This window comes from Nannospalax galili, unplaced genomic scaffold, assembly GCF_000622305.1.
Source record: "Nannospalax galili isolate Female #2095 unplaced genomic scaffold, S.galili_v1.0 scaffold3052, whole genome shotgun sequence".
NCBI lineage: Eukaryota > Metazoa > Chordata > Mammalia > Rodentia > Spalacidae > Nannospalax > Nannospalax galili.
In genome coordinates this window covers 56,016-82,568 of record NW_008330974.1, presented here as the reverse complement: position 1 = coordinate 82,568, position 26,553 = coordinate 56,016, and the positions used below count along the sequence as shown (strand labels likewise).

Here is a 26,553-nt window from a genome sequence, read left to right as displayed (position 1 = left end):
GATCTCCTATTTGCACCTCCAGATCTTTGTTCAGGAAGAAGTTGCCCAGCTTGAGATCCCCATGAAGGACCTGGTTCTGGTGCAGGTACTGGGAGTCCAGGATGATCTGTAGCAGCTGGCTTGGTGAGTGAGTGCTTTCCTTGTGCAGGTCCAGAAGAGATCTCCTGCAGTGAGCTCCAGTACTGATACCAAGAATACGAAGTCGCTGTCCTGCAAAAGGAAGCCTAAGGCATGCTGGTGTGTGAGGCTGCGGTGGATGGAGATTTCCATCATCTCCTTCTGATGGAGCTTGGGCACCAACCACCTTGTCCACGAACATCTCCTTTGGAGTCTGCTTTTGCTAGCTGGCCCGGCTGCTGCCTCCCCCATAGGACCCAATATGGGAATTCTGCCAACTTCTATCTATCTCAATTCCAGATGAGTTTGGGGACCCAGTGTGATTAGACTTGATCACCGGACCCCTTCTTTAAGCTGGAGGGGTACACTGCCACTTTCCCAGAACCAGTATCAACTCAGAACTGTTACCCAATAGGTCTCAGAAAGTCCGATGTTTTTTCCTTTTCCCGATGTACAGTTACTTTAGTAAAAGGAGAAAGGCCAACAATGAAACTCTTCAGTAGTGTAAGATCTTTCCTCGAGCGGACCTGGCCATCCCTTCCTTCAAGGAGTCCTGGATCTCTGAACTGGTTCAAGTTGAGAAATTGTCAGGTTGGCCTTCCCTGTTGCTATGATCCAACGTAATTCGCTTTTTCATTTGTTCCAGTTTTCCTGCTTAGACCGTTCAGCAAAAACTTAGTAGGTTTCTTATCTGCTTAGTTCCTGGGAACGCCATGATTAATTAGCCAGCACCAAAGGTCCACGAGAGTCAGGCCATTATCGACATCGCTTTGCCAGTGCTGCCCACTTGGAACTATAGAACCAGAGAGCTATGGAAAGAATTTCAAGTCTGCTCTCAGAACCTCTGGGATGGGGTGAGTCAGAAGTCAGTGGTCACCACATGCTGCTATAAAGATGCTTGGACCACAAAGCCCCTGTGTGCCCGTGTCCACTTCTTTAACTAGGTGTATGAAGCTGCACTAACCAAGATGTAGTGTGGTGGTGAGGGGCATGCTAGACCCATCCTGTACCCGGCAGGACCACACAGCTTCACAGAGCTGAGCAACATCCCAGTTGCTGTCACTCAATTCCCAGTCACTGATTCACAACCACTGGCACAGAGGACCACCATGTTTCAACTCTCCTGAGACTAGTTGCAAGGGAGGAACATGGAAAATAAACATGGTTCCAACGAAACGGACAAGAAACTTTCAATTGGGGATAAACTCATAACGAAGTCAACACAGATCACTGCATGATGGGGCATGGATTTAGATTCCGTCAGATGGTGCAGGACGTCTTTTTTTTTTGGACGACTTTTAAGCAGAGACATGTCTGACAAGAGGAGGGCAACCTGCAAATATTTGGGGGCAGAGATTTCAAGATCAAAGGGGTTAATGAATAAGAAATGGAAGGGAGTCAGGCAGGTAAGACCCGCTGCCAAGTCAGGAGCCCAGGCCCTGCAGAGGCCTTCAGTGAAGTTCTTAGAGCGTTGGAAAAGCCAGGCATGGTGGGCACATGCCCGTAATCCCATCACCCCAGAGGTAGAGGCAGAAGGATCCTGAGTTGGAGGCCAGTGAGTGCATAGTGAGTGCCAGACCGGCCAGGGAAAGTAAGACCTGAGTCTGGGTAGATGAGAGAATTTTAATCAGAGGCAGGGAGGCTGGGGGTGGAGCATGTCGCGAACAGTGCCTGTAGTGAGGCCAGCATCTCCAGGGAGCAGACAGGGACCGCGCAGTAGCATTTCGAACACGTTTCTCACTGCAACTAAAAGAGCAGGTAGCGAGTGGTCCTGGAAATACCGAGATCCTAACAGGGCGCACGCGGTCAGAGCAGCGCCCAGCGGCCTCCACTAGCTCAATGGAAACCCGGAGCATGCTCTCCTAATGTCCCCGCCCCCAGCGGGGAGGGGCGGAGGGTGAGGGGTTAGCGCCTGCAGATTAGATCCTACCGTGAGAATAGCGGGACCAGGGAAACCCGGAGAGCCTTCTGCTGCCTCTTCCTAGCCCAACCCACTGCAGGGGCACTGTGGGCTTCCACGCAGCGGTGCCCGGAGTACAGCGAAGGCTGCCCAGGCCGGCCTCGCCCTGCAGATGGTCGCCGATTGCAGGCAGAACAGGAAGCCAAGCGCAGGTTAGACCAGCGGCCGGTCTGGCGTGGTCAGGTCGCTGGCCTTGGGGCTGCAGGGCGCCCCGGAACCTCCTAGACACCTCACTGCCAAGGGGTCTTGGTTGGAACCCGACTTTGTAAACTCTGTAGTTTTCTTTTCTATTTTAGACAGGATCTCATTCTGTACCCCAAGCTGGTCTCGAACTCTCGGCAAGTCCTCCTGCCTCAGTTTCCCTAGTTGCCGGGATCACAGGCGTGTCCCACAGGGCTGCACATAGTTTTAAATAAATGTTTGACATTTATTTATTTATTGTGTGTAGGTGTGTGTGTGTGTGTGTGTGTGTGTGTGTGTGTGTGTGCATGTCACAGCGCGCGTGTGCAGGTCCGAGGACAACTTGCGGGAGTCTGTTCTCGTCTTCCACCATGGGGGTTCCGGGGGATCGAACTCAGGTCCTGGAGGCAAACGCCTTTACCCACGGAGGCGTCCCAATGGCCCAGTGGGGGTCTCAGGACGCAGCCCACGGGGCAGCGTTCTAGCCCCTGAGCTCCAGGAAGCACATTTTCCTCTTCCAGGGGACTTGCCGGCCTTGATTAAGGCTGTTTAGGCATCGCGGCTCACCCCAGGTGGGAGCTTTGGAAATGGTAATTTTTGTAAATTGATCCTGGATTATTTGCTGTTCAGGACACACGTAGGCCGACCCCCTGCAGGCATTTCGACCCTACCCTGCACCAGAGAGTCGGAAGTGGGGTCTGGAAAGAGGTTGAGGGGGGATCCTGCACCCCAATCCCCCCCGAGGGCACTGCGTGACCTCAGCAGCACAGAAGCCTGGTGACACGCCGGCCGCTTCCGATTTCACTTTCCTTTTCTCGGGCCCGGCCGCTCCATTTTCCCGGTAGGCTGCCTGGGGATTTGCCCGGTGATTAGTGACGTCACACATCCTGAAGTTCCTATTGGTGGGTAGAGTTGGGCAGCGGCCAATCGCAGGGCTCGTCTAGGCGAAACCTCGGCGGAGGGCACGGAGCGGGGAGACTGCAAGGCGGGGACGCTGGGTGCAGACGCGACCTCAGAGTGGCGCGGCGGGAGTGGAGTGGCCGAGCCGGGGCGCGGTGAGTGCGGCCTGCGCGGCGTCGCGGAGCAGGGGCGGCGAGGGTGGCCGCGGGCCCAGCGCTGAGCCGGCCAGGCCCGGGAGGGCGGGCGGAGGACGAACTCGGTGCTCGGCTCCAGCGCCCGCCCGGCCGTTCCCCCCACCTCCCCCGGGCCAGCCGCCTTCCGCCCCTTCTAGTCCCGCAGAGCCTGCAGAGAGCAGGACCCGGATGACGGCGGGCCGGCTCGGAGCGGTGCAGGCAGTGGCCCAGCGCTTCCAGGACCGAAGTCTGCGTTCCTTATCTTGGATTTATTTTTATTTATTTTTTTGGTCGGAGTAAACCGGTTTAGCCACTTAGACTGGAGGTGTGTGTGTGTTTCCCCTGGCGATTTTCTGCTTAATTAGCTTTAGGGGAAAAAGTATGTAAATTTAACTTTGTGAAGTAAATGGGAGAAAACACCTAAAAATTCCCAGTCCGTTCCAGATTTTGACAACGCATCGATTTGTGTGTGCTTCCCAAGGGGGGACGAATAACATCCGTTCATGCATGCCTGAGCCTCTTGTTTAACGGTTAGCTGAAATCATGACTCCTAGAGTAGTTTTTACCCAAGTTGAAGAATAATCACCTTTTCTAAAAGCAGGCTCTCATTGATGTTCCTAAAATTACAAGAAAATTCTGAATCAAGATTCTTACTACGGGCCAGGCCTGGTGGCCCACACTTTTAATCCTAGCACTCAGGAGGCAGAGGATCTCCTCGTGAGATTGAGGCCAGCCTGGTCTACACAGCAAGTTCCAGGCCGGTGGGGTTACTGGGCGGCTGTCTCAAAACAAAATAAAGACTTATTACTATGTGCCCCAAGCTGGTCCAAAGCGCTTCTGTGTAGCCCAGGCTAGCCTCCCACAGGCTATCCTGCCTCTTGGGTGCTTGGATTACAGGCATCCTCAAGCATGCCTGGCTGCAATTTTTAATACAGAACAGTTTTAGATTTACAGAACAGTTTTAGATTTACAGTAAATTTGAGAAAATGGCTTAGTTTCCAAGTACCCCCAAAGTTTCCCCTTTCATTCATAGCTCACACATTATTATTGACTGAAGTCCAGGGTCTGGTTGTGTTCCACCTCAGTACTGCATGATCCTGTCCAGGTTATCTCACTGCATTTAGTCTCATCTCATTTTTGTCCCTCTTGACTGTGACACTTTTTTTGACTTTGTTCTCATGAACTTTGAAAGTTTTGAGAAATACTAGTGTGAGAAATACTTCAGATGATTAACCTACAAAGAGAAAAGGTTTATTTTGGCTCACAGGTTTGGAGGTTGCAGCCGTGATTAGTTGACACCTGTTGAACTGGGCCTATGGAAAGACAGCAAACAGTTGGATGTGCATGGCAAAACAAAACCGCTCACCTCACGGCCAGGAAGCAGAGAGGGAGGACTAGACCGAGGTCCCTCAGTCCCCTTTAGGATACTCTCCTAGTGACCTTAAGGATGCCCACTAGTCCCAACCTCTGTTCTTGGACCAGTGATTAAGAGCACTGACTGCTCTTGCAGAGGACCCGGGTTCAATTCCCAGCACTCACATGGTGGCTAACAACTGTCTGTAACTCCAGTTCCAGGGGATCCAATGCCCTCTTCTGGTCTCCTTGGACACTGCACAGCACAGTACACTTACACAGATGCAGGCATAGCACTTATACACATAAGTTTAAAGTTCCACAGTCTTCCCAGTAATGCCGGTACAAGTAGCAAGCCTTTCTCCTGTGGATCTTTGAGGAGTTTTAAAACCTAAACTGTAGCACCTGGATGTGTATTTTGTGTGGTAACCCTGTTTTAGAATTTGATATCTTCCTCCTAAGACTGGGCTTTGGTTACAGAGGAAGTAGATTGTTTTATGCTGTCATTGAGATTTATGACTTGATGTTGACCTTGATCACCCATCTGGGTATGTGTTAGTTTTCTCCAGTGTAAAGTTGTGTACTGCATTTTTTTTGCCTTTGCATTTTGTAATTCTTTGGACAGTGGTTACTGTGTTCACTGAAGGAATGGGAAATTAGGGATTTTCAATTTCCATGTACTGCATGGAAAACTTGTCCCCTGATTATTCATTCATTTATTTTTATCAGTTTGGACTTTCAGGTATGTGTTAAGATTTTGGATTGTAATCCAGTATGAGTTTATTTTGTTTTTCAAATTGATATGCAACTTGGGCCATTAGGCGCTCTCTATTGGGTTTGTGCCTTCCTGTTTTAATAGTGCTTTTTGGCCATTCAGACACTTTTACTCATGTGACCTCTCAAACTGCAAACAGGATGGTAAACTTGGCAAAACAATGTCCTTTTGTTAGAAGGAAACTGAGGCCCAGGGTGGTGAGTCATGATGTCACTTCCTGTAAGAGAGCATCAAGGGGGACTCAGACTGGGTGTGACATCACAGAAGATGCTGCAGACCTTAGGACCTTTGAGTTAAGGCTTTTTGAAGTGGCACCTGATTTACACTCTCAGGATCAGAATAAAAAATAACTGGGAATAAGTTGTTTGTAGAAACAATGTAAGACAAGCATCTAGGATGAAACAACTTTCGGGATTGATGGAAATGGAATATTAGAATGTTGATTCTACCTACCCCCTTCCAGTATGAGAGAGAGAGAGAGAGAGAGAGAGAGAGAGAGAGAGAGAGAGAGAGAGAGAGAGAGAGACTACTCTACTGTGCAGTTTGTAACCTCAGTGCTCTTTTAAATTATTTGTGGGTATATGGCATGGGCACGGGCATGTGTGCCACAGTGTGCATGTTGAGGTCAGAGAACAATTTGCAGGAATCCTTTCTCTCCTTCCCGGGGATCAAATTCAGGCTGTTGGGATTGGTGGCAAGTGCCTTTACCCACTAAGCCATCCTCTGGCCCACCACAGGTTTTGAAGGAATAACAGGATAAGATCCATGTTAGAAAGATGATGCTGCAGGGGCTGGAGAGTTGGCTCAGCAGTTAAGAGCACTGACTACTCTTGCAGAGGACGTGGGTTCGATTCCCAGCACCCACATAGTGGCTATGAACCTTTCTTAACTCCAGTTCCAGGGGAATCTGAAACCTTCTTCTGACCTCTGCAGCATTGCATGATACAGGTGCACTCACATACATGCAGGCAATACACTCATACACATAAAATAAAAATAATAAATAAAATATTTAAGGAAAAAGATGATGCTGTTGCACTCACCATAATTACTCAGTGCCTCAGTTACTCTGTGTGTCCTTATTTTATGTTCCACTTGGGAAAATATTTTGCTAATGTGCCATCAGTCACATCAGAGATGCTAAGGTGTAATGGCATGTGTCTCAGTTTTGATGAAAAATTGTAACTCCCTTTTTGCTAGCTTATACCATAACTTCCCAATATGAATGGTCAGACTTTCTTCATTTCACTGACCCTTGGATGGATATTTCAACTTGCTTTTCTATTGCTGTGATTAAATAGTCTGGCCAGAAGCAACTAGGGGAGAAAAGGGTTTATTTCGGCTTACAAGTTACAGTCTATCATCAGAGTAAGGCAGGGCAGGAACCCTTCCCCCCACTCTTTGAGACAGGGCCCCATTGTGTAGTCCTGGCTGTCCTGGAACTTGCTATGTAGACCAGGCTGGCCTAAAACTGACAGAGAACTGCCTGCCCCTGCCTCCCAAGTGCTGGGCTAAAGGCATGCACCACCAAGCCTGGCCCTGTTCTTTTTTAAGAATTTTTATTTAATTATGTGTACGTGAGTATCTATGTGCATGAGTGCAGGTGCCCTTGGAGGCCAGAGATATCAGATCCCTTGGAACTGGCGTACAGATGGTTATGAATTGCCTGATGTGGGTGCTGGGAACTAAACTTGGGTCCTCCGCAAGAGTAATAAGTGCCCTTAACTGCCGAGCCATTCCTCCACTGCTGAGACCCTGTTGTGAAACAACAGCAGTAACAACGAATCCCCACTACGTTTGATAAACTGGTCTTTTCCAGCCTTATAGCCAGATTGTCAAAAATAAACACCAGAAAACCCTAGGGATTTCTGATCCATAGATTTCAGCCATGTTTATTCTGCCTTGGTTGCTGCTGCTAATGGCTTTATATGGCACATTAAATACACATTAAATACCACTTTCAGTTGGTTTTGTGAGTGACCCTATAATCCCCACCTGTATTTCTTTGTGATGTGGAGGCCCAGGAAAGTCAAGACTCTAGCCCCAGGCCGCACAGCAGAACAGCTGAGGCTGGGTGGAAATCAAAGCTAGGACTTTTTGCTGCAGGCTTTAGTTGGCATGGCAGCAGAGGATGGTAGAAAGTTCTGCTTGTGTTCTTCCCTCAGGTCTAGGAGCTGCGGTGTGGGCTGCGATGGCCCAGAACAGGTTGGAGATCCCCTCCACCGTGCCCTAGGGGGTTTGCACTGACTGAGGGCTCCAGAGGACTGCCCTCACCTAGAGAGATGCCACTAGGGTCTGCCCTTTTTGCAAGACCTGTTTCAGTCAGTTGGCCAATGGTTTTGCATAAGCTGTTTGTATATTTCAGCCCAGTAACTTCCTCTCTGTATCACAACACCCTTCGCCCATCTTAGTTTTTCAAAACAAATCTGAGCTGGCTGGGCAGCAAGAGGGTGTATTGGTTTCTGGGACTGACAGGTTGAAGGGTGGGCTAGCTCCAGGCACAGGGTTTGACAAGGCGCCTGCCCACACAGTTTGCTCCTTTCCACTTCATGTCCCTAGGTTGGCTTCATTCTCAGAGATTAACCGTCTGCGTAGGGGGCTTGCTCCAGGAGCTGCAAACCAAAGTCCTCATGTCGTAGTTTCCAGGAAGCCCCAAGAATTTCTCCTCTCCCCTAACTAGGTCTCCCTGTGACTGGCTGTAACGGACTTCTGTTTTCCCCTGAACCAAAGTGTGTGGGTTATTAATGGGCCTAAGACTGACCCTTTTGCTTCATCCTCAGCACAGGATCCCCAGAAGGGAACTAAGGAAGGTTACCCAGGGAGGAAAGTCTGGAAGCTAGTGGACCCCTCTGCTCACCAGACGGTCAACATGTACTGCACTTACCATTTGTGTCAGTATCTTCTCCACTTTGGACGTTAGCTGGGCCTGTCTTTCTGTTTGTTTTTTTCTTTTCTCATTGCATTTACATGGCAAGATTCTATTTCTTATCCTCCAGTTTGGCTAAAACTTTAAAGTTGGTGGTGTCAGGTGTTAGGGAGCCCGGGGAAGCTGCTGGTAGAAGTATTCATGGTTATACAACTTGGCCCCTTACAGTTACATTGAGGATGTGTCCATTTGCCCATGTGTGCAGATGGAGCATCAGGAGCAGTGTTTGTGATGATCACACACTGTAAATAACCCAGATGGCCATCAAAGTGGACAGTGGTAACGAATTGCAGTCCTAAGACGATGACCATGAGCAAAGCTAGCACAGTCAGGTGAACGACCCGCATCACCGAGTTGGTAAGAAAACAAAACAGAAAAGCATGCAGTATGATTCCATTCTTTTGAGACTGAAAACAGGAGAAAAATTGTTTATGGATCCAGATGTAGGTCTAGAACTAAAGAAACGGGAAAGAGTGATTATCCCTATTATACAGGACAGAGCACATGCTGGTCTTGCAGAGGATCCGAGTTCTGTTCCCAGCACCCATGTCAGGTGGCTCACAACTCCCTATGACTCCAGCTCTAGGAGATCCAACTTCTTTTGGACTCTGGGGGCACCTGCACTCATGTGCACATATCCACACGCAGACACACATATACACAATAGTTACAAAATAATTAAAGTCTTTAACTTTTCAAAAAACTTTATTGAGAATTTCATACATGCATATATAAATTTTCTTTCTTCTTTCTTTCTTTCTTTCTTTCTTTCTTTCTTTCTTTCTTTCTTTCTTTCTTTCTTTCCTTTCTTTCTCTCTTTCTCTCTTTCTCTTTCTTTCTCTCTTTCTTTCATGGGGCTTTTTGCTATTCTAACATTCTCCCCTCTGAAGAGGTAACCCTAAAATCTTTTAGGGATTAGATAAAATAAGTTAATTTCTCTACAACTGTTTTCTGAGCTTTCTTGGATCCAACCTTGTGTACCATGACCTGATGGAGACAAACAGCCTGTTCTGGTCAGGTCAGGGAAGAGTGGCCAGAGGAGGAGGTATTTAGTGAGAACTCCAGAAGGAAAGGAGTTTGCTAAGTGGGAAAGTGGTGTGGAGGTGGTGAGGCAGTGTGTTCACTGGACGAAATCAGGGAAGAGCTTACAGCCTGGAGAGAACCGGCTTGCGTTGGTTCACTTCTGGTTTCCTTTGCGTTGGTTCACTTCTGGTTTCCTTGCGGTTGGGTGGGTGGGGAAGTGAGCCTGGGGACTTTGACTGGGCCTGGGTTATCTGGGGTTCCCAGAGGAAAGGAAGGGAAGAAGTTTTGACTTTACCCCTGGGGCACCAGTGTGAATGAAGGCCAAAAGGGAAGAAGGCCATAAAAAAGCAGTACCAGCTTAGAGAGGCTGAAGTGGAGAAGCCGGGACGGTTTACAGCCCGGCTCTTGTCTGATTGCAGTCACTAGACGTCAGCCTTGGAGGGCAAGGACTGCCATTTTGTTCCTTCTAGCTGTTGAATGAATTGTGACCCCTTCTGCTTAAACCTTAAGTGGCTTCCTAAGGCGGTTAGGGTTAAATTCAGACTTCTTTATCTGGCTGAGCTAGACCTGAGAGAACAGCTTGTACCAGGCCAGGGGAGGAGATTGGGAGGGCAGGCAGGTTTTTTGTTGTTGTTGTTGTCGTTTTGTGGAAGGGCCTTGTGTAGCTCAGGCTGACCTTGAGTTTGTGCAGCCCTCCTGTGTAAGCCTCCCAAGTGCTGGGATTACAGGTGTGTGCCATCATACCCAGCAAGCACCAGAATTCCTAACGTGGCGAGCTCTGGCACAACCCGCGTCTTATTTTCTATCCTTCTCAGCCCCTGACAGTTGGCCCTGTGCTACCACCTTACCTGTCGCCTCCTTCCTCAGCTCACCGCCCTTTCCGTCGGGGCTGTCCTCCAGTCCTGCCGCTTCCTCCACACGCTCCCTGGAATTTTCCCTTTCGAGGCACCACCGGGGCAGTAGTGGCGGGAGAAGAGCCCGCTGGCGGCTGCTGCTCTCCATTTACAAACAAGCCAAGGCTCCTTCCACGTCCTCACTCCCCATCTGTAAATAAGGGCTCACCTGTCAATTTCCAGTTCTGACCGATGTTAGAATCCCCTGGGGGAGTTGTTTTTGCTGAACCAAAGTCTGGGCTCTTGCTGGAGATTGATTCATTTATTGATCTGGGTGTGTCTCGCAGCCGCCTCAGGTGGATGGTTCCTTCCAGTCTCTGGTACAGAGCTCCAGGTGGCTCTTGGGACCATCATAGGCAGGGGATAGACATGAGACGATTTTCCAGGCACAGAGCACTCCCAGTTTTCTCCTAAGACAGGCCTGCCCAGCAGGTCAGCTACAGGACAAGGGCGTTTGCTCTAAAGCCTCGTCTCATTGGCTTCCCAGCTGGCGCCTGCTCCGAGCTGCGTGGGAGTTTCCACCGCAGAGCCTGGTCTGTTGGCTCCAGAGAGGCCTGCGAGGGTCGGAGCGCCATTGTTGCTTGGTCTGTGGGAGAAAGTTGGGCCCGACCCGGGACCGCAGTGTTTGTGCAGTCACCAGGACTCCGGGACAGCCAGGTGCCCAGCCCGTAGCCATAACCAGGGCGACACTGGGGAGCCCTGTCCTGGGCAGCCAGCAGGCGTGTAGCCAATTCTCTAGTTCACACAGACAGCTCACATGCTTTCTGCCCCGAATTCCAGCCTCTGCTCTTCGTTAGAGATATCTATGTGGAGTTTGCTTTTGGGAGAATTTATTTATTTTACATTGAGAAATAGGCCTTAACCTGGGCCCCACGAGCGGTCCATGGAGGACGTACATGGAGGAGCAGGGCACGGAGCTTTAAGCTAAGTGTTCTGGAATGACAGGAAGGGGGACTCCTGTTGGGAGGCCTAGGGAAAGCCTGGGGAGACCCTGGGGTGATTGACAGCGCCCCTGACTTCCAGCCCGAGGGCCAAGACGCAAATCCACGCCCTTCCACTTGCCTCTCTGGGCTCTAGAGTCCATTCCTGGGGCACACCTAGTGTTATGTTGGAGCGGCAGGAAGCAAGGTGCCAGATGCCGGAGGTGTAGGGGGAAGGAGCCACAGGTGTGAGGGGGCGTTTAGCAACTAGAGCGGAAATTGGCTGTTCAGACGCTGGTGCCAGAGCGCAGAACCTTTCCCCGTGGAACTGGGGCAGGGGTGGGGGCGGAGTGCCCGTGTCTGCCTGGCAAGTGTAGACCTTCCGGTAACACTTCCTCAGTGTTTGCAGCTCACGGTGATTCCCACAGCCAGAGCCGAGCCGGTATCCACCCTGCTGTGTCAGCGGCACCTCCTCCAGGCCGGTTGCAGGTTAGGTGTTTATGAGCTCCTCTGCTTTGTAAGAGAGGTGAACTGTGGATAGAGGGCTTAGCAAAGGGTAGGGAGTGTCTTCCGTTCTGTCTGGGCGCCGGGACACAGCGGGCCTCGTTCGGAGCATCTTTCTGGTTCTGCAGAATTGCAGCTGGCTTCTGGCTTACTGAAGGGACTGGAGACCTGCCACTCCTGGGGCAGGGGTGTGTGACCCCAGTGGCTTCCTCTGGGTTCAGAACACTCGTGTGAGTGCGGGGAGTGGTGTGCACTGTTGTAGTTTGCTTTTCTACCGCACAACAGAAATGAAAGCAACTTGGGCAGAAAGGGTCACAGTCCATCACTGAGGGAAGTCAGGGCTGGAACTCAAGGCAGGCGCTTGGAGGAATGCTGCTTGCTGGCTCTACCCTTTCTTACACTGCCCACGCCCACCTGCCTAGGGATGGTACCGCCCACTGTGGGCTGGGCCTCCCACATCAAATAGCTGTCAGGACAGTGCCCCACAGGATGCCTGCTTGTCTCCTGTCAAGTTCCCTCTTCCCAGGTGACTCCAAGTTGTATCAAGTTGACAATAAAACTACCCAGGACTGAGGCCTTTCCTGGCTCTTCCTCCCCATGGTTTCTGTCTGCCCAAGAGCCAGGAATGGAAGGGAGGGATAAAGCTTTTGCCCTTATTGTAGGAACCTGTGAAGATAGTCAAGGCAGGAGTGATAAAACCATGGGAAAGTGTGATAGATGTGAAACGGTTTTTTTAGAATCCTGGCATAGAGGTAGGATTCTAGTACTCCTAGTACTAGCAATCCTAGTACTCAAGAGGCTGAGGCAAGAGGATATCTTGTTCAAGGCCAGCCTGGGCTACGTAGTAGTGAGATTCTGCCTCATAAAACCAACAACAAAAATCTCAGGTGTTTTTGGAGCGAGTGACTTGCTTTGGGCCTGACAGAAGCAGGTGTGGGAAAGGGGCGTGCTCTTCGGCTTTGCCCACCCTCCTCCCTGTTGCCTCTGATTCTGTAGTCTAGAACTGTCTTCTACCACTATCAAGGAAAACCTGCTGTCTCCCAGGACCACGTCATGTTAGCTTGTGATAGGCTAGGGTGCTTTTGGTCGTATCTGCAGAGCACACACCCTGGTGTGGTGGTTGGCACTGCTCAACTTACCAAACCTGCTGAAAATGAGCCCATCTGAGCATCCACCAGAGGAGCTGGTCTCAGGCCCCATTTTGCAGTGCTGGAGTAAGGAAAGAGGGATGGGTGGGCTGAGGCTTTGGCACCAGGACCGCTTCCTAGCCATGTGCCTATTGGCAAGTTGATTAACAGGGCTGAAGCTCAGAAGAGTATCCTGAACCTGAATCCTCCCAAGTTGCATAATGGCAGATTCCATTGTCAGGAAGTGGTTGGTCAACGGGTTATTGGTTCCAGAAGCCAAACTGGAACCTGGATTTTTGAAGCAGTGTGTTTCCACCTCCGAACTTATCTCTGTGTACTCAGCAGTCCCACAGGTGCCCCCTCTGTGTGTGATGTATATACCTAGCGTGTTCAAGATGAGTCTGTGTAGTCCAGTAGTGGGATCGAACATAGAACTGAGACTGTTTTGATTATCTGGTTATGGCAGACTCAAAACAGCAATTAACATTGGCTTCAGTTGTCCAAATTTCGTAGTTCAGCGTGTGTGTTGAGATTCTACAAGATTTCAAGTGCCCTGAACACTATAGTTTCAACATTTTTGAGGGTTACAAACCCTTTTAAGAATGTTACAGCTGGGCATGGCGGTGCATGCCTTTAATCCCAGTACTTAGGAGCCAGGTGGAGCTCTGTGAGATCAAGGCCAGCTTGGTCTATATAACAAGTTCCAGACCAGCTGGGGCTACAGGGAGATCCTGTCTCAAAAAAAAAAAAAAAAAAAAAAGTAAAGAAAAAGATTGTGACAGAAGGGACTAGAGAACTGGTGGTTCAGCGGTTAAGAGCACTTGTTGCTCTTGCACGGGACCCAGGTTCTGTTCCCAGCACCCACATGGCAGCTCAGAACTACCTGTAACTCTGGTTCCAGGGGATCCAATGCCTTTTGGCCTCCAAGCACACCTGCACACACATGGTGCACATACTTATGCTCAGGCACATACATATAAAATAAATAAATCATAAAGATAAGCTGGGTTTGGTGTTGCACACCTTTAGTCTCAGCACTTGGGAGGCAGAGGCAGGCGGATCTCTGTGAGATCAAGGCCAGCCTGGTCTCATAGGGAGTTCCAGGCCAGCTGGGGCCACAGGGAGACCCTGTTTAAGAAAAGCATAACTCTTTTCCCTGTAAGCTTTTTATTTTGCTTTGTCAAACCATTTCACTTTAAATCATGGCCATGAAGCTCTAAACATAGCAACATCCGTTGCTGAAAAATGGGGATTTCCAAACATACTCTCAATAAATGACATTAGATTATTTCCCAAATAATCTAGCATTTCTCTTAATAGTCCTTAAACTTGTTATAGGTATCATTTTATTTTTTGAAAGGATTTATTTTTGTTTTATGTGAATGGGTGTTTTGTCTACATGTATGTAAGTGTACCATGTGCATACCTGGTGCCCACAGAGGCCAGAAGAGGGTGTTGGATCCCCTGGAACTAGAGTTACAGGTGGTTTTAAGCCACCACGTGGGTGCTGAGAACCAAACCCAGGTCTAACCACTGAGCCATCTCTCCAGCCCCTATAGCTGTCTTTGAACAACCAGGATCCAGTTAAGGTTTATTTTTGCATTTTGTTGTTATCACACTGGTCTTTAAATTTTTTTATTGCAATAATAATAATTATTTGTGTGTGGGGGGGTCAGAGGACAGTTTTGAGGCGTTGGCTCTCTCCCCCTACCATGTGGGTCCTGGGGATTGAACCCAGGTTGTCAGGCTTGGTGGCAAGTGTCTTTACCTGCTGAGTCATCTCACCAGCCCTAGCTTGGTCTTTTTCAAAGACCAGACCATTTGCTCTGTAGGATGCCCCACATTCTGGATTTGTCTGGTTGTTTCCTCCGTGGTTTAACTCCTCTGTCAGTACCTTCTCTGTGGTAAGTTACTACAGTGCTCTTTAAAATTTCCTGTGTTTTATATAACCTGAAAGCTATATCTAAAGGCTTGATTAGATTCATTCAAGTTCAACATTTTTGGCAAGGAAATTTCATGGGTAGCTGTACGGCTCACATCAGGAAGCCTGTGCGAGTTTGCTTCTGTTTAATGATGCCGCTTGCTTTGGTCACTTTGCTAAAGGGACCACTGTATCTCTTCCTCATCAAGGAACATTTGGGAACAATCAACCTTGACACCTCGGGGACTGCTCCAAACCTTTCACCTATTGTTGATGATCCTCGTGTTCTCCAGTGGCAGTTACAAAATGCTGATAACTCTTCCTGTTCCCCCAGAGCCTAGGCCCTGGTGAATGCTATTGATCTTCTGTAAAGACCCACCATGAACTTGGATTAATGAGGGCTTCTAGTGGTGAAGGTGTCACATTTTATGTGGAAAAGGGATTGTAAGGGAGCTTGCAAAGTAAATTCCTATCCCCAAAGCCCCCCTCTTCCCCCAAGAATCCCCAAAGCAACAACAGCAAAAACCTAGACCTTTTAGCAAGTGTGGTAGAAAGGGCTTCAAGCCCACAGACACCAGTGTCCTCTTTTCAAACCCTCCGCAGCGTGCTCAATTGAGAATGCCAGCCAGCCTCATTCCTCAGAAGCAAACCAAGGAATTAGATCAGACAAGTCCTGACATTCTGCCAGCATCCAAGGGACTTGATAGTACCTTCATCTGCCAGTTAATCATTTGAACTTTGTGTGTACTTTTATTTTTGAAGTCACAAACGTCTAAATCCAAGGGTGCTTGGTTCATGGTCTCACGCTTGTATGGGGCTGTCACACGCACAGCACTTTTTATGTCTTACCATGTCAGACCTTTAAGGGATAACGTTGAACTCCTGCTTTGTTTTCTCTTTGGGCTGTGTAGACCACTGAACCCTGTTGACGGACCCCCCTTGTACCTGTTGGTGATAGTGTTGAGGTCCCTGTGCAGAGCCACGTGCCCTGTGCCACCCCGAGAGGACCTCGTTTACCGTGACTGAGCACTTGGGGCAGGAGGCGGCTCTGCCCACCTGTGGTCTTCTGTTACTTTCAGTCTCTATGATGTCATCCAGTGGACTGAGGAGCTGGGGTCTGCATTCTAGATTTGCTTCTGTGGACCAAGCCTGTGCTTAGTACTCCCAACATAATTCTTTCATGTACCCGGCTTAGAATTTTCATGAGTCCCACTCCCCCCATTCTGTAGATGGATACACTGGGGCTTAGTACTCAGTGACTTCTCTGCTGTCAGAGTCAGGGCAGGAGGCAGCTGCTGGGTCAGATGTGCTGGGGCAGGAAGTGGGCCAGGGCTGCAGAGGTTGACATGAACAGCGTCCTCTTTGGGTTGAGCGTCCGTGTCCCTGGGAGGACCTTCCTGCCTAACCCAGAGCAGCTGCAGCCACAGCCATAGGCACTGAGGATTCCTCCCACGATGGTTTACCTCCTGAGCTTGGCTGGGGCAGTCCGCTCCTGTAGCAGTAGAGTCCTAGGCCAGTGTGATAAGGGAGTCCCAGCTGAGAGAGCATCCAGTGTGGCCAGGCCAGCTTGGCTGATGGCCCAGTTTAAATAGAATCCAGTTTCCCATGGGGAATGAACAGCACCCAAATAGAACAGCTGGAGGGGGGAAGGGGCGAGGGGGCACCCAAGAGTGACATCAACGTGCAAGCTTCCTATTTTCATTTTTGGTGATACAGGGGTCCTGAGTATACTAGACACATGCCCTGCACTAAGGCAGTTTTGAAACAGGATCTCACAGAGTTGCTCAGGCTGAGTTCGAATTCATTCTGGGTAACCCAGGCTGACTTGAACCCCCTCCCCAGCCTCCCAGGTATCCGTGATTACAGATCTTCACTCCCAGGCTCAGCTTTCTTGAGGTTTCTTCAGTGCTGGGGCTGGAGAGATGGCTCAGCCATTAAGAGCAGAGGACCTGTTTCCCAGCACCCACATGACAGCTCTCAACCACCTGGAACTCCAGTTTCAGGGGAGCTGACACCCTCTTCTGGCTCTACAGGCACATGCATACATGCAGGCAAACACGTGCATGTAAAATAAAAATGAATACATGTTTTTTGAAAAGAGCCTTAGTGCTCTTAGCCCTTCACACCTGAACCCCGGGGGACAAACACAAGGAGTCTTCCCATTGGTCAGAACCAGGGTAGAGGTACAGCCTATCTTGTCATGACCTCCAGCACTTACTGATGCAGGCTCCCTTACAGCTGGTACATTAGAGCAACTTCTCCAGAGATAGAAACTGTCTTGGGAGGACTGGGGCTCTGTTCTGCACCCTGCAGGCCAGTCTGACTGGCTTCTCATTTGTAACGCCAGAGGCCTGGCCTTAAGTGCATCTTGAGGGAGTTAGTGGTGGCTGCCCAGGGCTGGCTTGGGGTGGCTCGGGCAGCCCTGGGCCCGGGTGCCACCCCTGCCCATTTGCTGAGTCTGCTCCGACTCCAGGTCTGGTCTCCAGGAGGAGAAGCCCCACCAGGGCACCGGGACCCCCGAGCTGAGGGCACGATGGCCACGTCGGGGCCCCTGAGGAGCCTGGAGGAGGAGGTGACCTGCTCCATCTGCCTGGATTACCTGCGGGACCCGGTGACCATCGACTGCGGCCACGTCTTCTGCCGTAGCTGCACCAGTGACATCCGCCCATCCTCTGGGAGCCGCCCTGTCTGTCCACTGTGCAAGAAGCCCTTTAAGAAGGAGAACATCCGGCCTGTGTGGCAGCTGGCCAGCCTGGTGGAGAACATTGAGCGGCTGAAGGTGGACAAGGGCCGGCAGCCGGGGCAGCAGGCCCGAGACCCACAGGACGTGAGGCTGTGTGAGCGGCACCAGGAGAAGCTGCACTACTACTGCGAGGACGATGGCAAGCTGCTGTGCGTCATGTGCCGCGAGTCCCGGGAGCACCGGCCCCACACGGCTGTCCTGGTGGAGAAGGCCGCCCTGCCGCACAGGGTCAGTCCTCCTGGTAAAGGGGCCGCAGCCCTCCCCAGCCCAGAGTCCCCCCCAGCTGAGTCCTCCCCAGCCTGCAGTCCTCCCCAGGACACAGCCTTCCCCCCTGAGGCCTCCCCAGGACACAGCCCTCCCCAGCCTGAGGCCTCCCCAGGACACAGCCCTCCCCAGCCTGAGGCCTCCCCAGGACACAGCCCTCCCCAGCCTGAGGCCTCCCCAGGACACAGCCCTCCCCAGCCTGAGGCCTCCCCAGGACACAGCCCTCCCCAGCCTGAGGCCTCCCCAGGACACAGCCCTCCCCAGCCTGAGGCCTCCCCAGGACACAGCCCTCCCCAGCCTGAGGCCTCCCCAGGACACAGCCCTCCCCAGCCTGAGGCCTCCCCAGGACACAGCCCTCCCCAGCCTGAGGCCTCCCCAGGACACAGCCCTCCCCAGCCTGAGGCCTCCCCAGGACACAGCCCTCCCCAGCCTGAGGCCTCCCCAGGACACAGCCCTCCCCAGCCTGAGGCCTCCCCAGGACACAGCCCTCCCCAGCCTGAGGCCTCCCCAGGACACAGCCCTCCCCAGCCTGAGGCCTCCCCAGGACACAGCCCTCCCCAGCCTGAGGCCTCCCCAGGACACAGCCCTCCCCAGCCTGAGGCCTCCCCAGGACACAGCCCTCCCCCAGCTGAGTCCTCCCCAGGACACAGCCCTCCCCAGCCTGAGGCCTCCCCAGCCAAGTCCTCCCCAGCCTGCAGTCCTCCCCAGGACACAGCCCTCCCCAGCCTGAGGCCTCCCCACCTGCAGCCCTCCCCAGCTTGGTTCTGTCTGGTGTCCCTCCTGCCACAGCTCAGGGTACCCATCTCTCTACTGCTTGTCTCAACACAGGAAAAAATCCTGAACCACCTAAGCACCCTAAGGAGAGACAGAGACAAAATTCAGGGCTTTCAGGCCAAGGGAGAAGCGGACATCCTCGCTGCACTGGTATGTGGAGGTGGCTGGAGCTCAGAGGTGCTGCACATCAGTGGGGAGGGCCAGCAGGTGGGAGGGGTTTCTAGGAGTAGTTTGTAGTAGGGTGTTGGGCTGCTGCTGGCAGGTGCCTGGCAGGTGCAGGCTCTGTCCATGTGGTCCAGCTGTGTGCCTCAGGCTTTGGGCCTGATGTTTTCATCTGACAGGTCAGTGGGTTGTCAGCCAGGGTCCCTTACCTGTGGGTCTCTCACTCAGCTGCAAGGCCATGTCTGGAAACTGTGACTCTTCTGCTGGGGTACTGAGGAACCCGGCGTCATTCTTCCTTTCCAAGAGTGGACAAAGATGGTGTGGAGGGCAGCTGGGGGCTTTGGGAAGGAGACACTAGCTGTAGGGTAGAGACCAAGAGGAATGGGACATGGAAGGCCTGGCCAGCTCTGATTGAAGTCTAGTGTGGCCCAGGCCTGTAGTGACCAGGAGGGAGCAAGGAGCACATTGTGCACGCAATCAGGTGTCTCAGTCAGGAAAGCTGATGAGGTGGTTTCAGGTCTGGGGGAGTGTGTGTGTGATGGGGAAGTGGACAGTGCAGATGTAGGGGCCAGGCCCAGCTGCATGTGACCAGGCCGAGATAGAGATGGAGATGATGGAGACAGAGAGAGAGAGAGAGAGAGAGAGAGAGAGAGAGAGAGAGAGAGAGGGAGGGGCTGGACAGAGCTCAGATCTAAGACGTACCTCTAGATCCTAGTGTGTGCTTGGATGCCCTCACCCAGCATCGGCCACCTGGGCCTGAGGACTTGTGCAGATGCCAGCCTGCAGACAGGGCATGTCCCTGAGTACCTGCATTCCAGCCTCACTGAGGAAGCAGGTACAGCTCTGCATGGCAGAGGTAGGGTACATATAGTATGTACAGAGTAATGGGTGCTGAAGGGGTTGGTCAAGCTTGGATGGCATCCATCAAGCAGAGCTTCCCGGAAGAGGCAGCACGGAGATTTTGTCCAGAAGGGTGAAGTGTCATTAATGGGACACGTGGGGCTCCTTTCATGGCCCTAGTACATACTGGCCACCTGGAATAGGCAGTGACCGAGCAGTCAGGCAGGGTCAATTGTGGTAGTGGAGGGACTGGACAGATGACAGTTGGGTGGAGCAGGAGCACCAGTGGTTTTCCTGCCTCAAGACCCAGAGAATTTGCCAATGGAAGGCACCAGGGGGTTGAGCCAGCCCTGAGTCCTGCACCAGACGGAGCTGTCATCCATCTCCTCCTCTTGCCCCTGCAGACAAAGTTGCAGGAACAGAGGCAGTACATCGTGGCGGAGTTTAAGCAGGGCCACCAGTTCCTGAAGAAGCGGGAGCAGCACCTTTTGGACCAGCTGGCCGCCCTGGAGCAGCTGCTCACCGAGGGCAGGGAGAAGTTCAAGACCCGGGGCATCAGCGAGCTAGGCCGGCTGGCTCTGGTCATCTCTGAGCTGGAAGGCAAGGCTCGGCAGCCAGCTGCAGAGCTCATGCAGGTGAGAGCCTGATGGGGCTGGGGCAGGAGAGAGGGTAGGGCCAGGTCCGCCACTCCTTCATCTGGCCTTGTGAGAGGTGGGTCCTCTGGTCTCAGTTTTATTGTCTAAAACCTGAGGATAATAGTCTCACCCTCCTCAGTTGCTCCAAAGGCTGCATAAAAATTGACACGATGGCCGGGTGTGGTGGCACATGCCTTTAGTCCTAGCACTTGGGAGGCAGAGGCAGGTGGATCTTTGTGTGTTCGAGGCCAGCCTGGTCTACATAGTGAGTTCCAGGACAGCTGGGGCTGCAGGGAGACCCTGTCTCAAAAAAAAAAAAAAAAAAAAAAACACCAAAAATTGACCCGCCTTGAGGTGTTGCCTCTCCCTTGTCCCATCTCTTCTCCTTTCCTCCTCCTTCATGTGTGAATATGCAGATGTGAGTTGTGGAGTGGCTGGGGTGCTGGCACTTATCACCAGTGTCTGTCTAGAGAATGTTGGGTCTCAGCTTCCTGCCCCTTGTCTCTGCTGCCACAAGGCAGAGGCTCTCCTCCTGAAGGGCCTGTCGTGCGGAAGCAGCAAGAGAAAGGGGGTGTCTGCTTGAAACCACTGCACAGATGCTGGTGCTAATAGGTCTTGTCTGTGCTGGAGTTTGATTTGTCTACAAGGAAACTGGACAACTAACTCCTTAATAATCAGTATTTTCCCAGAGGTGATTTGGCTGGATCCAGGGTAGGGGCCAGAAATCTAGTAGAGATGCAGAGGCCTACAAGGGACAGGCCTACCCCCTGCCTTGCCCACTGTGGCTGTCTGTGCCTGTCTCACTGCCCTGTTCTAAAGGGGTGGCACTGCGAAAGGTCCTCCAGGGCCCTAGGCAGGTGCCCCCCTCTGGAGACTCTGTGTGCACCTTGGTTGGGCCCCATCTTTCTGCCCTTGTCTTGGCTGCTCACAGCCTTTAAACTTTAGGTTGGCTCCTCCCTGGATTCTGTCTACTTCTGGCAGCTCCCATGTATCCCCATCCCCACCTCCTTGGCCCCTTCCCAGCTACAGCCTCCTGCCCCACTACAGCCCCCTGCCCCGCTACAGCCCCTGCTCCTGCTCTGTGCCACGGTTCCCAGCCAGCGGCTGTTCTGTCACTCTGTCCTCCGTCCCTGTGCTTGTTTTGAGAGCTGGTTAAAGATTTGCTATAAACCGCCTCAGGCTGTTGCTTCATGGTGGGGGCAGGGGGTGGCTCCACCTCCTTGTCCTGCCTCCCCTGGAGCAAAGCCCCTTAGTTCTTCCTGAATCTCGCCCCCCAACAGTCCTTACCAGCAGTCTGGCAATTGCATTCGTTTCTCTGGGAAGCCAGCCTGCCCTCCGCCGTCCCCCACACTCACTGACTTGGATGGCACTGATCATTTACTAACGTGGTGTATTTGTTATGTTTTTGTCTGCTTCCTGGGCTAGGATGCCAGCTCTACACAGGTAGGGATTCTTTCTTTTTTATCACTGCCTCCCAAGCTTCTAGCTCAGTGCCTGGCATCTAAGAAGCACTTAGCAAAGATTGTAGAACGAGGAAGACAAGGATCAGTGAGTCCAGAGGACTGTGGTGGTGTCAGCCTCACCAGAGCGTCACACAGGAACCCTCCACCCAATGTCCCTTCACCTCTTTCCCTCATGCAGACAGCACCGCTGACCCTTGCGCAAGGTGTCCTGTCCTCGCTTACCCTGACCAGTGTGTCTGCTTGAGTCTCTCCAGCAGTCCTGGGCCTGGCAGCTTTTCCTGTGTCCCCTGCCACCAGCTCCATCTCTCCCTGGCCCACAGCGGCCTGCAGGCTGGCCTCCTTGGTCCCTCTGCCTGCAGCTGCCATTCACACCGAGCAGGTCACTGGGCACTCGATGCAGGGTTTCCGCTCATTGCCGTACGCTGGCTCAAATAGAGTGGAAATCATTTCTGTCTTGGTAGTAGTTCAAGGGTCAGGGTCTGGAGACATCTATGAGGTCATCCAGGGAGCTGGCTTACTTCCAGCTGATAGGTCAGCAGCATGTTGCTCTCAGCTATGTGATTAAAGTTGGACTCATCATTGCAGTGTCCAAAATTCAGCTGATGGAGGGGGGGCTGAGAAAGCAATTTTCTCTTAAAGGACAAGACCCAGAAATCTTGGTCAGTAGTTGGTTCCTGCCCCATTGGAACTTAGTCATATGACCAGACCTAATTATTAAAGACTCTGGGAAATGTAGTTTCCTGGGTGACCATGTGCCCAGCCAGAATTCCAGGGGTTCAGTATTAGAAAGGAGAGAGCAGGAGAGATGGCTCAGCAGGTAAAGGCTCTGGGTGCCAACCCTGATGACCAGGATCCCGAGAACCCACACAGTAGAGGAGGGAGAGAACAGACTCTTACAAGTTGCCCTCTGACCTCCTGGCATGTATGCAACCAGCCCCTCCCCGGCCACCAAGACTTTTTTTCTTTTAAGGAGAATGGGTGCCCAGGGATGCTTGCCAGATTTCCCTTGTGTACAGCAGATCACACATGCCATTCCCCCACTTGAAACCCTCCAGTGGCTTTCCGTGGTGCACACAATAAGATCCACCACCATCCCGTCCAGCCTGGCATGATGTGGTCCTCCCTCCCTGTCTCCTCTCCAAGCCCAGTTCTTATAGTCTGTACCCAGCTGGTACTTCTTCATTCTTCAAACTTTAAGTGTCTCCTTGGCGATGCTGGCCCTGACGTTTGCTACCTCAGGTTGCTTCTGTCCTTGAATTATTTTCTTGTTTTCTTTTACCCAATGCCCCACTGTACTGTCGCCTCCCTGGGGAGGGAGCTTCGTGTTTTGCAGCCTGCCTCTGAGGGGGTTCTGACTGTGTGAATGTCTACTCACTCATTCTTTTTGTGCCTGTGCTTTATTCTCTGCAGGACACCAGGGACTTCAGCAGCAGGTAAGCTTCCTTTGCTCCATGGTCCTCATCCACACTCCCCCCGCCCCGCCCCCCTTGACTGCGGTACATGTGAATGATGAGCAGTGATAGGTGCTAAAGGCACCACAGCCCCTGCTTCTTCCCTTGGCCTTTGGGGAGCTGAAGCAATGCTTGGGGCTGGAGACCACTGTCCGCCAGCATGCCCGCTGGAGTCCCCTGGGCTCACTGTCCTCATCTGTGGCATGGACAGGAGGGTCGAAGCCTGGCTTGGGCTCTGCTGGTGTCCTGTCTTATGTCCTGGCTCAGGCAGCATCTTTGGCCACTGATTTTCTGTCTCCTGATTGGGGATCGTCAAACCTTTCCTGACTCCTTGCAATTTTTATGAAGACTGACAGAAAAGCAGGAAGAGCCAAGTTTCAGTTGTCTGTTGTCTTCTCAGGTACCCTCGGAAGAAGTTCTGGATTGGAAAGGCCATCCCTCACATGATTAAAAGAAAGACGGGAGAATTCTCAGATAAACTCCTCTCTCTGCAGCGAGGCCTGAGGCAGTTCCAAGGTAAGAGGTGGGAGAGCACCAGGTCGGGGTCCGCTGGATGCACTTGGTGGTTGCCTGCTGCGCCCCACTGCCTTCTCCAGCCTGTTCTTCCAAGGGCTCCAGGTTTCTGTGTCGTCTTCTTGGGATCGCGATGGAGCCCTGTCCAGAGTTAATACCAAGTAAGAAACAGGCTCGTGTCTGCTGGGCCTGAAGGTCATTCCCACCCCTTCTTCTCCCTAGGAAAGCTGCTGAGAGACTTGGAATATAAGACAGGTGAGTGAACCAAAAAGTGGCTCCCATTCTACCTCAAATAAAGAAAGCTCCTGCTGTGGGGACCCTTCCTGGGCCCCTCTGTCCCCCGGCAGCCCCACCCCTTACTCCTGACCAATCTGCTGTGTGTCCTGCAGTATCCATGTCCTTTTGATCCTCAGAGGTCCTGACTCTAGCCCCATTTTCTTCTGTCTGACCACATGGTCCTTCTTCAGAAGGACAGTGGCAGCCCAAGGCCCGAGGCTGTCCTGCCAGACCCCTGCCGTACCCCCTCAGCCTCAGTGCTAGGGTGTGCACAGTTCATACAGACACCGAGGAGACTTTCCAGCCCACTAGTGACACTTACTTTTTCCTCTGTCCCCACAGTAAATGTCACCCTGGACCCACAGTCAGCCAGTGGGTACCTGCAGCTGTCGGAGGACTGGAAGTGCGTGACCTACACCTGCCAGTACCAGAGTGACTCCCTGCACCCCCAGCAGTTTGACTGTGAGCCGGGGGTGCTGGGCAGCAAGGGCTTCACCTGGGGCAAGGTGTACTGGGAAGTGGAGGTGGAGAGGGAGGGCTGGTCTGAGGAGGAGGAGGGTGGGGAGGAGGAGGAAGACGGGGAAGAGGAGGAAGAGGAAGAGGAGACCAGCTATGAGGACGGATATGAAGACTGGGAAACGGATGAAGATGAGGAATCCCTAGGGGAGGAAGAGGAAGAGGAGGAGGAAGAGGTGGAGGACATTCTGGAAAGTTGCATGGTGGGAGTGGCCAGAGACTCTGTGAAGAGGAAGGGGGACCTCTCCCTGCGGCCTGAGGACGGTGTGTGGGCACTGCGGCTCTCCTCCTTGGGCATCTGGGCCAACACCAGCCCCGAGGCCCAGCTCTTCCCTGCGCTGCGGCCCCGGAGAGTGGGCATCGCCCTGGATTATGAAGGGGGCACTGTGACATTCACCAACGCAGAGTCGCAGGAACTCCTCTACACCTTCACCGCCACCTTTACCCGGCGCCTGGTCCCCTTCCTGTGGCTCAAGTGGCCAGGAACACGCCTTCTGCTGAGACCCTGAGCCCCGGCATGTGCCGGCCTGGCTTGACAGAAGCTTCCCTTCTCTGGGATTCCAGGACTGCGTGCCTTGGGAGGGTGCCTGGCCAGAGCACCTGGAGGAGAGGGCATGGGGAACCTCACTCACATCCACGGCCTCCCTTCTCCTCACTGCACAGCCTGGGGTTCCCAGTGCTCTCTTCTATCCATACTCCTTCCTGTCCTGTTCATTTCTTGTGGGACCTCCTGCCCCTGAAATCCAGAGGGCTCCCCCTTCCTGAGCCTTTCTTGGCCTAGCCCTGTGCAGTCTGTCGAGCAGGGGCAGCAGCAGTGTCTTCTGATCAGTCGGCACCCAATGTCTGCCAGCATGGACAAAGATCGTTGATGCCAGTGGACCACCTCGCTCTCCTCAGTCCTGGGGTTCCCTTTGCCCAGAGCCACTCTGCTGCCCACCTTCCCTGGCTTTTAACATACCTTTCCTACCCCACTCAGAGTTAAACACCTCAAAATGTGAGAATAAACAGTCAAGACCCACTGAGGTTTCCCAGGCTGTGTGAGTTGGCAGCCTGGACTGTTGGAGGGGTTATATGATGGAGACACCATCTGTGAGGCTCTATCTTAGTTACTTTCAGTTGCTGTGACAAAAACACTCTGACCAAAGCTGGACGTGGTGGTGCACACCTTTGATCCCAGCACTCGGGAGGCAGAGGCAGGTGGATCTCTGTGAGATCGAGGCCAGCCTGATCTATATAGTGTGTTCCAGCTGGGGCTGGAACCAACTTGGGGAGGAAAGGGTTTATTTGTCTTACATCTCCTGGGTCACAGTTCATCAGGGAGCCCAAGGTAGGAGCTCAGGGCAGGAACCTGGAGGCAGGAGCTGGAGCACAGGCCATGGAGGAACGCTGCTTACTGACTTGCTCCCCTGATCTCTGCTCAGCCTGCTTTCTTATATAACATAGGTCTACCTGCCCAGGGGTGGCACCATCCACGGTGGACTGGGCCCTCCTACATCATTCAACAATCAAGAAATTATGGCACCATCCACGGTGGACTGGGCCCTCCTACATCATTCAACAAGCAAGAAATTATCCCACAGACATGGCCACAGGCCAGCCCAATGGAGGCAGTTCCCCAGTTGAGGCGCCCTCTGCCCAGGTGTATCAAGTTGACAACTAAAGGTATCCGGCACAGGCTCCAAACCCAGGGCTGAGGAGGTGGGACTCCCCCCACCCGCCAGCCTGTCTTAGGATGTATCTGGGATAACAGCTGTGATCAATAAATTACCCCAGCAGAGTGATCTTTGTGAAGGGAGTTTTTAAAGTTGTCACGGGAAACTCTGGGGCAGACACCCAGGGGTGCAACACCTCGCCTGCCACAGGGTCTCCAACCCTTGTCTCCAGGAGAGTGTTTGCCTCTGGTGCCACTGAGTGTCCAGGTTCACTTCTAGGAGATGGAATGGGGAGGGGAAGGGCAGGTAGAAGAGTCCAAAGAACCCCCCACCCCAGGTCTATGAGGAAAGGGTTCACCCCAAGTCCAGTCCCTTGGTCCAGGCACTTTGCTTCCCACAGTTGAACACCAGCTCCCGCTTAGCCAAAGTGAAAATGCTCCACCGGTCCACAGTCTGTGCAAGTGTTAGCTCCTCCCCCCTTGCTGAGAGAGA

At 52.4% G+C, this 26,553-nt stretch overlaps 1 protein-coding gene across 3 annotated transcripts; it reads left to right on the top strand.

Annotated features, from left to right (window-relative positions):
• Nucleotides 1-2,057: 2,057 nt before the first annotated feature.
• Trim26 (tripartite motif containing 26) lies at nucleotides 2,058-25,428 on the top strand. Of its 3 annotated transcripts, none has more exons than XM_029557659.1 (8): nucleotides 2,058-2,229; nucleotides 17,246-17,743; nucleotides 18,608-18,703; nucleotides 19,960-20,190; nucleotides 23,064-23,086; nucleotides 23,505-23,620; nucleotides 23,840-23,872; nucleotides 24,236-25,428. In XM_029557659.1, exons 2-8 carry the CDS (start codon nucleotides 17,306-17,308, stop codon nucleotides 24,916-24,918), a joined length of 1,620 nt encoding a protein of 539 aa, XP_029413519.1. In that variant the 5' UTR covers nucleotides 2,058-2,229; nucleotides 17,246-17,305; the 3' UTR covers nucleotides 24,919-25,428. The 3 variants fall into 3 exon arrangements, with proteins under 3 accessions (XP_029413519.1, XP_008854246.1, XP_029413517.1); XM_008856024.3 differs by lacking the exon at nucleotides 2,058-2,229 and adding an exon at nucleotides 3,170-3,312; XM_029557657.1 differs by lacking the exon at nucleotides 2,058-2,229 and adding an exon at nucleotides 3,522-3,655.
• Nucleotides 25,429-26,553: the final 1,125 nt, after the last annotated feature.

What these genes read in the sequence shown, in the direction of transcription:
- Trim26 (XM_029557659.1), top strand. Translation starts at nt 17,306, where the DNA reads ATGGCCACGTCGGGGCCCCTGAGGAGCCTGGAGGAGGAGGTGACCTGC. An exon ending in CAGCTGCAGAGCTCATGCAG is followed by an intron (nt 20,191 to 23,063) that starts GTGAGAGCCTGA and finishes TATTCTCTGCAG; the next exon opens with GACACCAGGGACTTCAGCAG. An exon ending in ACCAGGGACTTCAGCAGCAG is followed by an intron (nt 23,087 to 23,504) that starts GTAAGCTTCCTT and finishes TTGTCTTCTCAG; the next exon opens with GTACCCTCGGAAGAAGTTCT.